General features: G+C 43.5%; 1 protein-coding gene across 2 annotated transcripts in view; it reads left to right on the top strand.

The window, feature by feature from the left end:
* Lars2 (leucyl-tRNA synthetase 2, mitochondrial) overlaps window positions 1–13,307 on the top strand; it is a 96,022-nt gene that overhangs the window by 35,673 nt on the left and 47,042 nt on the right. For both annotated transcript variants that reach the window (NM_001413842.1, XM_087563027.1), the window contains 2 exon segments: window positions 9,346–9,435; window positions 11,771–11,914. In NM_001413842.1, coding sequence (NP_001400771.1) covers window positions 9,346–9,435; window positions 11,771–11,914 — 234 coding nt within the window.

Genomic DNA, 13,307 nt, shown 5'->3' on the forward strand with positions numbered 1-13,307 from the left:
GGTCCCCAGCTCCAGAAAAAAAAAAAAAGAGGATACTCAGTGTTCTCTTCTGGACTCATATGAATGTCTAGGTGCATCTTCCTGCACACATGTGTGTACACATACATGAGGGGAGTGTTGGAAAGAAGAGGGAGGGTAGGAGGGGGAGAAAGAGAGGGCAGGAGGCTGGGGGGACATGCTTTGGAATAGCAGTTTACACATTTTGTATTTCCAGGGCTGTATTGGGATTCTTCATGCCATGGGCTCATTTGTTTCAGCCTTTCCTCCCCCACTGTTAGATGGTGATTACAGTTCAGGAATAATGTCCTCTTCATCCCAAACACACTGCCCCTGCCTGAGTTCATTTTTAGACACCATGGTTAAGCTTACAGAATGAAAAGTCATTATTACTTCAAGGTCCTGGCTCCTTATTTTTGCATCTGACGAAACATCAAATAAGGAAGATTGAAACCCTAGACATAACAAGGCCTACAGGGTAGCAGATACATTCTTAAATAAGGGGTTTTTGTTTATTTGTTTGTTTTTTGTTTATCTTAAAAAGTACTTTGAAGCAGGTAAGTGCCTGACAGCCAGGTTGGGGAGAAGCTTCCATTGTGAGAGCGCAAAGCCAGTTGCCTTGACAACATGTGGCAGGCACTACAAGCATTTGACTAAGCCAGTCTCCTTTTCGGTCCTTACAAGTGAAACCATTTGTCTGTTCAATCTCTAGCTCTGGGTTTCTGGTGTTCCCTTAGAAGAATGAATGCCTCCTGTAGGTGTTCCCTGTACTCCAAACTCACCTTCAAGGGGGCAAGGTGGAACCTTGGAAGTGAATTTGCTGTGTGTCTCTAGATGTTTCAGTCATCCTGAAGTTCTGACCATGTCTTGGCACATGTACATGTCCAGCTAGGCCAATGTTTACCAACCAGCCACTTCTCTTCCTCCACTGGAACCCTCGCCAAAACAAAACAACAAAGAAACAAACACCCCCAAATTTCTAGGTTAGGAGCCGGGAAAATGTTGAGTCACTAAAATGCTTGCTGTACAAGCACAAGCACCTGAATTTGGATACCCAGCACCTACATTACAATCGGGGTTAGGACGGGCATGGAGATAGAAGGATGCCTGGGATCAGCCCAGACAAAATGATAAGCTCAGATTAGTGAGAGACCTTGTCACAAACATAATGGAGAGTGGCCGAAGATGTCCGTCATCTCTTTTCTTGACATGCACATATCTGAACACAGACATGAACATAGACCCTACACACACACACACACACACACACACACACACACACACACACACACACATTGCTGGACTATTAGGTATTTTTTTTAATGACTTTTTTTTTAAGTTTATGGTTTCATTTCTTGGTCCTTGTCTCAGGTAAAATTGTTCACACTGTGGCAAGTTTCTCCAACTCCTTGCTTAGTGGAAGCGCATGTAGCTTCTGTGGCTGCCACTGTTGCTTTGTGGCCTGATAAAGAAGGTGTTTGCTTCTAACTCCTGACACTCAACCATGCCTGAAAAAAAAAATGCCTTTACATTCTCAGGAAACCTAGAGAAGCACTTGTGAAAGTATCTGTTGGAAGATTCTACCCTGGTGAACCTAAAAGTTTGAGAATGTTTCAAACCATACATTCTATCAGTGTTCCTTCCTTTTAGAAATATGGAGTGCTGGCCTCTACCCACCTAGACTGACAATGAATTGCAACTGAAACTAATTAATCTCCTCTGTCACTTTATGGAGGGCGTTCTGTCCCTAAATGTCAAGTTAGCAAAGCTGTGCTTTGTTAGAGTACCTTGATGAAATTGTTGTCAGTTGGCAAAGAATACTTACCAAGAAATGTACCAAATTGTTGCTTTTTGTCTGCATATGGGCAGCTCCTAGGACCTTGAGTACTATGGGTTGGAGAAATTGTCAAGATACCAGGTACATGATAAAAGTCATCTATCTCCCTCCTCTCTCTCTCTCTCTCTCTCTCTCTCTCTCTCTCTCTCTCTCTCTCTCTCTCTCCTTCTCTCTTTTTCCATCTCTCTCCCTCCCTCTCTCCCTCTCCCCTGCCCCTTCTGAAAAGGAGCTATTTGCAATAAGGAAGACAGTGTCTTCAAAACTGTAGGCCCCAATCTCCCTGCTGTTAATATTCTAAATTTTCTTTTAGAAATGTAGAAGTGAACCTTTCAAATCACTTAAGAACTTAACTTGTGGCCTTGGATTGGAAAGCAAGACCTTTAAGAAAAAACCACACACTGTAAAAGCACAGTCGGTGCCTGGCATTTGTCAGTTTTGGTTTTCTTTAAATGTTCATTTTAAGCCTAAAGATAGTCCTGAGTGGAAGAACATAATCACATGAAAATGAGTGCTTAGACAAATTACTCTGATATTAATACCTTTTCCTTCAATTCTGCAAAGGGGTGAGCAGGAAGAAACAGGAGATGCAGATAGAGATGGAAACTGACAGATTTCAGAAGGAAGAGGAACACAACAAAGAGGCTAGGGGAAGGCCACAGGGGTTTCAGTAAGCCTGGCTGAAGGACTGGGAATGATGGTCAGGAAGGGAGGAGGGAGGCCACATAGCCTAGTGTGGTCCTGACAATGTCTGTCAGGAGTCAGGGAAAGATGCAGCAGGACCCTGGCCTCAGAAGCTGTGAACGTAAAGGTGTCAGCAGGCTTGCTTCTCTTTACCCAAAGGGGAAGATGGGAAGGAATGGGGTAGACAGGCATGGATGAAATGTTGAGGAAGATGGTGAGACCGTAAAAGTCCTCAGAATTCTCAGAGGTGGAGGAAAGGTCATCTTCCTGGACCTGAGCCCAGCAGTGTAGAGCCAGACCTGGAATGCCAGCTCTCCCTGTCATTCTCTTCTCTGGAAAGCGCTCTGTGAGTCTGTAGAGTTGAGTTATGAGTGAGTGCATGTGCATAGTGGCAGATCCATTTTTTCCCTCTAACCCCCTTGCCTACTGGTGAGTGTCTTAGCATAAAGACCCATCAGCTGACCTGGTGGCAGTGGTGGCACAAGCCTGTAATCCCAGCAATCAGGAGACAGAGGCAGACAAGTTTCTCTGAGTTTGAGGCCAGCCTGGTCTACAGAGTGAGTTCCATAACCCAGCAGGTGACCTTATTTGGTGTCTTCTCACTGCTGAATTAAAGAGGGCAGAAGTATACTGATGAGCCAGTATGACATCAAATCATTGTGTCTCCTTCCCAAAGGGTTCTGATCTGGAAATTGCTAATGATGAACACAGTTAGTTCTCCATTTGTCTTTGGGGTTTTGCAGACTGTGCACACAGATTTCTTAAATCACTGTACAGTGTGTTAGGGAAGCTCTTCTCAGATGAACTGCTGTGAATAAACCAGGAGCAATGATATACTCCATTCTTTAAAAACATGCTTTATTTATAAAATTATCTAACATTCTGCCTTAGGCCAGAGTTGCTTTACCTTGCTTTGTTTTGTAAAAGAGCATCATGCTGTAGATCAGGCTAGCCTGAAACTCACTGTATAACTCAGGCTGGGCTCACATTCATGGGAATTCTCCTGCCTCAACCTCCTGAGTATGGAATTATGGGTGCATGTTACCACATCTGGCTTTGACTGTTTTGTCAATATGATGACCCTTAACCCCTGGAATGAATGTTTTGTTTAATGAAGACTCATGAGCCTTCAGTACACACCTGAGGGGTTGACAGTATTGGAAAGTCAGCTTGATCCTCATCAGATCCCTTCATTCTTACAGTGGTTGCAACATCTGTGTCAGAAAACACTATTAAGGTCAGAGAGAGTCATCTGATTGCGGTGGTCCAGGTCATCCAGGGCTGGGGCTTCTGCCTGTAGCCCTGCACACCTCCATTTCCTCAGAGTCTGACAGAGTGAGAAGTGCATAAAATTTAGGAGCATGAATAACAAGTCTAGACAGTCTGCACTACATCCTGAATGAGGGAAAGACATTTGGCCTTTAAGCTTTAGCCTAGTTTGGTGGTGGACTGTTCCTCACTTGTCCTTGTCACCGAGTCATTAGCCTCTCTTATTAACAACTTTTCTTGAGGTTTACTTCTTGTTTGGACTTGGGTGGCTTAGCTGGGTCTCCAGTGAAGGCCCAGGCTAGAAGCATGTGTGTGAAAGCAAGCACACTTCCCCGGTGAGCCATCTCGCTGGCCTTCTCGCTGGCCTTCTCTCTTCCCTTCCTTGTACTGGGGATTGAACCTGAGCCCCTTGCATGCTGCACAAGCTCTACCACTAAGCTCTGTGGTAGCTGCCTTTCCAGCACTAGCACCCAGCTCCTTACCCTCACACTTATCCTGCTGCCTCCATCTTGTGAGTAGGTCACTGTCCTTTACTACTTCTCTTTCTTATCATTAACTGTGAAGTGGATGTTTGGAACTCACTGTGAAACCCAGGCTGGCCTCAAACTTTCAGTCTTCCTGCCTCAGTCCCCTGCTATAAGCTTTCTATGGACAAAGAGAAAAAGGAAAAAGCCCCAGACAAAAACCACAGGAAGAGCTAGGAGACCAAACCAGGACTGTGCTAAGCTGTATCACACTGTATGTCCCTTTTCTGCTGGGGATTGCTGAGGGACCTCTGAGTGTCCCTCCCTGACATCACACTCCTCTAGATATTTCTAGAGCAAGGAAGGAGTATTAGAGCACCAGATGGGTTCTGAATGCCACAGTCCTAACATCCAGTGCAAATCTTCTTCTGTACCATAGACATAATCAAGCTGTGCTGCCTCAGCCTCTTGGACATCGTCGATGCCAAACTATTGGGCCACAAGTCACTGTGACATTGGCTTAGATGTTATTCAATGTCATTAGGTGAGGATGGTTGTTTTCCAAGAGGTTGCTTTGACCCTCTTTGTGTTCTGAAAGAGCCTATCTTTTACCTTGGGTCCTATAAATCTATGAAATATTTTCAACACCAACCTCAGACAGTGTAAAGTGTAGGATTGCAATGTGGAGGAGCCACTTAACTGAGATCCCAGATAGACAGCTATATGGTGCTCTCTGGAGCGCACAGGATATAAAAGCTGATACCTTGATAGTGATCTATGTGGAGTGATCTGCTTTTAGAGCTGTGAACTTGAATTACCTGACTTTGTGTTAATGCAGGTGTGGACTTACTTGTGTATGAGTGATTTTCTGCATGTGTGTATGTGCACCAAGTGCATGCCTGAAGAGGGTTCAGATCTATTAGAACTGACTTTACAGACAGGTCTGAGCTGCCAAGTACATGCTTGGGACTAAACCCCAGTCCTTTGCAGTCCTCTCATTTGAAAACAGGGAACTTAGGGGCAATCAGTCTTACTTGCTTTTTCTGATGATCTCACCAAGAAGTCTTACCAACTGGTGCCATCCATGCCTTTGGGCAGATGAGGATGGCAAGGAGCCCCACCCTACAGATGCAGGGTGCCTGAGTGGGCCCTGCAGATGTGGTTGAATCTGGATATTTGGGTTAGATTCCAGATGATCTTTAGATACTTCGGTGTTGACATCTGTTTTGTGGGAGGGAATAAACCAATGTATCAATAACCACATGCCTTTCTGACTTTAAAACAGAAACATTTATTACATGAAAATTTCTAAGTCAGACTGCCACTTGGGGACATATTAAATTATTTAAAATTTAGATATCCCCCCCCCCAAAAAAAAATCACTTGTCCCTAGCAAACAGCATTTCAGCCCTGACCTGTGTCTGGTGTGCGGTTCCTGGTGATTTGCCAGTCATATTCAATGGAAAAGCCAAATCTGATGGAAGAGAAAAACTCAGAGAATGGACTAGCCCCAGGAGATGAGATTCAACTTTCTTTGTCACTTTTGTGGACTGCCCACTAAAGAGTTGTCTGTCTAATGTTCCTTTGATCTGCCTGTAGCTTCAGACTGAAAATGAAATAATATAAACCTTTAGATCAACATTGCTCTATTAACATTTAAAGCCGAAAACAGCACAAGGTGCCTCATTCCTGTAATCCTAATACTTGGGAGGGTTAAGACAGGAAGATTACCCCGAGTGTAAAGTATCCTGGTTTATATACAACCCCTTTCCACAAAAATGAAAACTATGTATAGCTAGATAACTCAAGGGGACTGTTTGTTTTGTTTATCAAGACAGGCTCTTTCTGTGTAGCCTTGGCTGTCTGGAACTCACTCCGTAGAACTCACTTGGCCTTGAATTCACAGAGATCCACCTGCTTCTGTCTCCTGAGTACTGGAATTCAAGGTGTGTGCCACCACTGCCAGACTGGCAAATCACCAGGAACCTCACACCAGACACAGCAGACTCTCTTTTATATTAGCTCTGTAGTATTAACTCACATGTCTACTAGTTGATGAGTCTGTGTGCATGTATGTGCTTTGTCTGTCTCTGTCTGTCTCTGTCTCTGTCTCTGTCTGTCCCTCTCTTACACACACACACACACACACACACACACACACACACACACACACACACACACACAATGGTGACAAAGTTATTTCTAGACATTGCCAGATAATACCCAGGGAACAGAGTTTCTACATTAGAAAGAAGAGAGGGCCTGTTAATATTTTCATGGGTATTAAGCCCAATGGCCTCTTGACTGTAGAACTGTGTTTTGAGTAAGTAGTTCACAGTGAATATCTAAAAGGAAGGTTTGGATTTTTAGTTAATTGGCTAAACTAAAAGCTTTTTAAGTGATATAATTTAAAAAAATGCTTTTGATGATTTTAGAAGACTAGAATTTTCTTTTGTTCTAATGGGTAAATCATGGAAGGCTCCAAAGGGAATCTTGTGATTCTCAAAATGTACATTGTTTGACTTAGTAATAAGAAGCTGGCCTACCACAGTAGGAAGGTGCAGCATGGGGAGCCACAGTAGTCTCCTCAGTCCTCGTCCAGTTGCACAGCAGTGGCCTGGCCACGCAGCAGCTAGCATTATGTCTTCTGTCGGTGGCAGAACAGATAAAACAGGTCAAGTCTGCATGGGACGTCAGGGAGAAAGTGGGGGTGCAGACTCTTTCACCTTGAGCTAATGATGCCCAAAGGAACACAGGTAGATGGTCGGCTAGATGAAGACTCACTCTACCCTTCCTTTTCTACTTCAGGAAAACTGATTTTCAAAACCACAAACCTAGTTGAAGATAATGCTGTTCTGTTGCTATGTGAATTTTACTCAGTGTCTAGAAGCAGATCCAAGGGCTTAGAGAGTATATTATAAGACATTCTTTATAAAATATTTTCATTACAATGCATATTCATTATAATCCATTATATTACATTAATTGGAAAGATTTGATATTTCATTATGAGCAACTCAAATAAATACAAAATAAAGTGTTAATGTTTAACTTTTTAAGATTTAAGTTTGACTTTTTTACATTTGCTTTATGTACTTCCTTAAAACTGTAGTGGATAAAGGTTTTTTTAAAAAAAGATTTCTACAATAACATGGTCTAATATATTTCTCATAATCCTCACCCATTCTACCCTCCAATTCAGTTCTGTTCTCCCTGTGTGTTTGTGACTACAGCGCTCTGAGCGTTTAGCTGTGAGACTTACATGAGGTGCACAGATTTGCTTTTGTATATAGACTCTCATGTGTCTGGTTTATTCTTAATTCAGCAGCATAGTGTTGGAGAGCATAGAATGATGAGTAAAACAGAATAGAAGATGACTCTTGAAATATGTTGATTAAAAATGGAAGTTTTTAAAGGTATTTGTTTAGAAAACTAAGTCTGTGCCACACTAGCAGGTCAGGGCTGAGAAGGCAGCATTGGCACTGATAGCGGGATCTGGGGAGGCGAGCTGCTCCCTGTCTGCTCGCCTGACCCTTGAGCTGGCAGTGTCCTCATGCCTGGCCCCTATCTATCAGGTGCCTGTGGAGTCCTGGGTGCTCATGACTCACGCATGTGGCAGAGAAACCACAGCTTAGCTTTTGGCAGAGTCCAGGCTTGGAACCACCATTAGATTGGCAGATTTGTCTGTGACTCACGATGGGGAGATGGAGCTGGTAGTCAGAGTTGAGCTATTTTGCATCTTTAGAAACTTTTGTTTATTTATTTTATGTATATTGGTGTTTTGCCTGCATGTATGTTTGCACATTACTATAAGACATCGAGTTCCATGAGACTACAGTTATAGATGGTTGTGAGCCACCATGTGGGTGCTAGGAATTGAACTCAAGACCTTCTAGAAGAACAGCCATTTCTCTTTGCTAAGCCAACTCTCAAACCCCTGTTCTGCATTTGTAAATACTTGTTTTCTGGGCTGAGGTCACGGCTCAATGTTGGAGCACTTGTTAGCATGCCTGGGTTCTGGGTTTGATTCCCAGTAACACCCAGATAATGTAATTGTTTTTTAAAAGTAGGACTCTACTACTTAAAACAGCAACAATAACAAAGCACGTATAGAACAACCAAGAAAAGCTAGGGAAACAACCAAGAAAATGCAGCTCAGTTGATAAGAGTCCTCACCTAACATGCATGAAGCCCTGGCTTTTAAAATTCTATATTAAATTTGTTTTTTAGGCAGAAAGTACACTTTAGGAACTTTTGGTTAATCTCCCCATGTAAACAATAGCTTAATTCATATTATATAATAAAAAGAAAAATAATGAGGCTACACAAGCTATTAGACCTAGGATCTATGTAGACAAAAGATTTATTCTGAAATGAGAATCACATCGCAATGAACAAGTACTCTGACATTCATAGTTGCTTTTCAGATGAGCTATATTCTTGGCCCCCAGCATGTGTTTATCCTAGCAAAAAATGTTCCTAGCCGGATTGGAAGGATGGCTCGGCAGTTAAGAGCGTTTGCTGGGGGGTTGGGGATTTAGCTCAGTGGTAGAGCACTTACCTAGGAAGCGCAAGGCCCTGGGTTCGGTCCCCAGCTCCGAAAAAAAGAAACAAAAAAAAAAAAAAAAAAAAAAAGAGCGTTTGCTGGTCATCCAGATGGCCCAGGTTCAGTTTCCAACACCCATATCTGGTGTCTTACAGCCACCTGTAACTCCAGTTACAGGGGATCTGACAGCGTCTTCTGGCCTCAGTCAACAACAGCACTCGTGTGCATATACCCCACACCCACACACAGACGAAAACTATTAAATCTTTAAAAACAGTTCATAGCTGTTTCCTGTACTGTAACTTCTTCCATGGATGATAGGGAAGCGACCTGAGACTCTTCTCATTGAACACATCTAGAAAAGATAGGGGAGACAGTTCAATGACATCATCTCTTTCTTCCCAGCATGAATGGCTTCTTCACTCACTTTTAGTGGAAATAGGTTGGTAAATGCTTTGCAATTTAATTGCTTTTAAGAACCGAATCTCTAAGTTGTTGTGTGTGTGGTGGAGTGCCTGACTGTGCATTTATACCTCTTCCCTTTTTGGCAGGAAATCACTACGTGTTTGCCAGATTACTACAAATGGACTCAATACCTGTTTATCAAACTCTACGAAGCTGGACTTGCCTATCAAAAGGAGGTAAGTTCAGCTTCCCTTTTAAAGTTTTATAAATCCTCTCCGTCTTAGAATCATCACTGCTAGCCAAGTGTGGTGGTGCACACCTTTTATCTCAGTATTTGGGAGGCAGAGGCAGGCAGATCTCGGTGAGTTCAGGCCAGCCTGGTCTACACAATGAGTTCCAGGACAACCAGAGCTACATGGTGAGACCTTGTGTCAAAAATATCAAAACAAAACAAGAATTCTAACTTTTAAGTGAGAAACAAAGTCCCGTTTGTACATAATGGTAAAAATGAAGGCCAATTCAGGCTCACAAAATCATTTGCAGCAGGCTGAGCACTACCAAAAGTAAAGAACTGTTTAGTCCTTTCTTTTTACCTCCTGAAATCTCCCTAGTATTAGTGATAATAAAAGATGAGCCAATTTTCTTAGGTTTATGAATCTGAAACTTTTAGGTCCTAGATACTTACTACCCTGGTCGTGTCGTCTCTATACACTTTATGAGGCAAAGACCCATGTTAGAGAAAATAAACTGTTCAGTGCTCGTCTTTCCATCTGATGCCAGACGGCATAACTTCAACTGTTTTGTGACTCTACTACTTGCAGTCGTAAAATCATAACCCAGATTATGGCTCATGGCTAACCTCTCCCAACCCTGACTTTCATGTAAGTGTGGGAAACATCCAACACATCTTGGAAATCCCACTGAAGAGAGAACATAATAAAGGCCCTGACTGTGCTGACTTTAGCACAGCCTGGAAGGCGGGAACGTGTTCAGCACTGGTGACTTTCAGAGAATAAATACCCTTGTCATTTGACTTGGACTGGAGGGGGCAGTGTTTGGCCTCTGACCCAGCAGGACAGGTTGTCTGACAGTGCTGTAGGCTTTAGTAGCACCTACTTCAGCTCACCGTAGTTTCTCACAGAAGGCAAACCAGCCTGTGGGCCAGAGCTCAGGTAGATGCTGGTCATGAGCAGGAAGGGGCACACAGTTGCTAGCACTGTCTCTTACCAGAATTACTGTGAATACTTTTTGGTGCTGAGGAGTTGCACGTGTCGCACAGTCTACCATTAAATTTTTAAGCAGTGCTTCTCAGATGAGCAGAGCAATCCCCAGATTGCTGTGTACTCAGCCCCTTCTTTGTACCAGGAGGCACCTGAATGTCACAAAGTGGTAAGCGTAGGCAGAGGCATTTGTTTCAAACAAAGACCGAAACTAACAGGAACTCTGGAATGCCTTCATCATGGTTAGGACCACGTATTCTACCAGCCAAGTGAATCTGTGAGTAGGACTCGGAGTTGTTACCATTGGGGAACAGTGTTGAAGGGAGAAAGCATAACAGTTTTCTGGAAGTGCTGAGAATGGTTATAGTGGGGGCTGGAGAGATATCTCAGTGGTTAAGAGCTCTGACTGCTCTTCCAGAGATCCTGAGTTCAATTCTTAGCAACCACATGGTGGCTCACAATCATCTGTAATGGGATCCAATGCCGTCTTCTGGTGTCTGAAGACAGTGACTGTGTACTCACATAAATTTAAAAAAGAAAAAGAAAACATTCTATATTTTAACATGAGTATTGGTTACTGTTTACTCATTTAAACATTCATGAATTGTTCACTTAAGACTTATCTACTTTTGATATATTCCACACTAACTTAAACTATAGTCTTCAAGAATTGCAAGCATAATTTAGTTTCTCGAGACCAAACTCCTTCCCTGTCTGTCAGTGTCTCCCAGACCTTAGGTTTCTTATATTGTTTCTCCACTCCTCATCTTCACTCTCTGTAGTAGTCTTCTCTGAGGACAGGATTCTGATGATTCTACTTACCACAAAGCATTAAAGGACCTCACATAACCTGAGTAGCACACAACTGTGATCCCTGTCCTCAAGAGACTGAGGCAGGAGTAGCTCATGTTTGAAGCTAACCCTGAGCTAGACAGTCACTTAGTGGTAAAACCACTTAGCATGGGAACTAGCACTTGGTTATCGCTCAGTAAGCAGTGTTGCTATTAAAGACCGATGTATTTATTTCCGCTGCAGTAACCCTATTTTCCGAAACTTTAAATAGATGCATTTTTTCTTCTTTTCCAAAGTATTCTAAAATTTTTAATCCTGAATGTTCATTGTATCATTCAAGAAAAACCTAATCGAGTTAGTCATGTGCTCACAGACGTCTGTCTTCCCCAAACCTGTTCTAACAAGGGCATATATGTGTCCTTGTCACTGTTACTAGTGGCCCATTGGCCAGGCAGCCCACCCTAAAGATGGCCTTAGGCTTGGGGCCACACTAACATTACAACCTTGTTCTCCAAGGGCATCACCACAGTGTATTCCTCTGTCTCCTGTATCCTAACAGGCCTTGGTTAACTGGGACCCAGTGGACCAAACAGTGCTGGCTAATGAGCAGGTAAATGAATATGGCTGTTCATGGCGTTCTGGAGCCAAGGTAGAGAAGAAATACCTCAGACAGTGGTTCATTAAGACAACTGCATACGCAAAGGTAAGTGGTAGGCAGAGACTCTCAGCAATGCCCAGGGTGTGGGTATAACACACTGTCAGCTCTGTCAAAGGGGCCTAAGCAGAGTCTTGGGACATGGGAGGCAGAGAACCTCAGTGTCGTTCAGATACATACAGGGTGGTGGGCACGGGTCTTGAAGTTTTAACAAGAAAGACACCTGAAGGTCATTATAGTGCTTCTTCAGTGAGTTGTCACAAAGCAGTAGTAACTCTATCTGCAATTACACATCCAAAAAGGGAAAAGGGAATGAGTCTTTGTGATGCTCCAGAGGGCTCGAGTTCAAGTTTCCCTGTGCCATCCTTTATAGTAGCCTAGAAGTGAAGGACTAACTGGTCTCCAGGAGAGAAGGCCAGAGTAGAAGTGAGCTGGGCCAAGTCCAAAGCTCCAGATGCTACTCTCCTATGCCTCTGATTAATTGTGCACGCTGTCCTGGGCCTCAGTTTCCTGATAAGTAAGATGAGCAATTAGACCTGATAATGCTTCAAGCACCTTCTAGCTGATTCTGTGTTCAGAGATCAAGACAAAGGCAGCCGTGGAATCAGAGTTTCTTAGTAAGTCATAGTGGCCTGGACAAAGTCCTGAGTTCTATGTGTGTGTAATACTCAGTGCTTCTGTTCTGAGCTAAGTCTCAAAGGCAACCCACAGCATGCCCAGACAAAGTCTGGGTCTAATCTGCAGATAACTCAGGTCAGATATAGTGTATAAGGCTCGTGTGCAGAGAAAGCACAGTCCTAAGCAACTTCTGATTTATACCATTCTGGACCAAAAGAAAAACCACACCTACCAGCTCAGCAGCCCCTCAGGGTCCCCCGTAAACACTATCTGCAGTGAGGCTCATTTCCTTTTAGTTCATTTTGACACCGCTGACCCTGGGCATGGATCTGGGACAGGTTCAAAAGAGCTAGTTAACTTGCCTGGAGGAGAGCAAAGGTGAGAGCATAGCTTTCTGTGCAGCCCCTCTTCGCTAGCCTCAGGTCTGTCATATTCCTGAGCAGATGTCATTTCTTCTGCTCTTCCTCCCCTCCAGAGACTCTCTGATGGCTTATTGGAAAGGAGGGGTACCAGTCCCCTCCCTGACGTGCCATGAAACTCTGATGGCAGTATTGGAAGGACAACTAGTTAGCTCCTGTGCTTTGACCTCTGCTTCTCGTTGGAAATGTAATAACCTGACCAGAGGCATTGTTCTTTAAACTGTCAGCTGTGAATTTTCAACTGTTCAGCAGAATGGTGAGTTGCCATGGTAACTCTTGGTTCTTGCTGAACTCCTGTGCAGATTTATTGAAAAAGCTCTTAGGAGGTTAGCTCTGAAAATTGGGAGAAGAGAGAGAGTCCATGATGCTGGCACACGTGGTGGCTGTGGTAGGAGAGCAGACCC

This window comes from Rattus norvegicus, chromosome 8, assembly GCF_021556685.1.
Source record: "Rattus norvegicus strain SHRSP/BbbUtx chromosome 8, alternate assembly SHRSP_T2T, whole genome shotgun sequence".
Classification (NCBI taxonomy): Eukaryota; Metazoa; Chordata; class Mammalia; order Rodentia; family Muridae; genus Rattus; species Rattus norvegicus.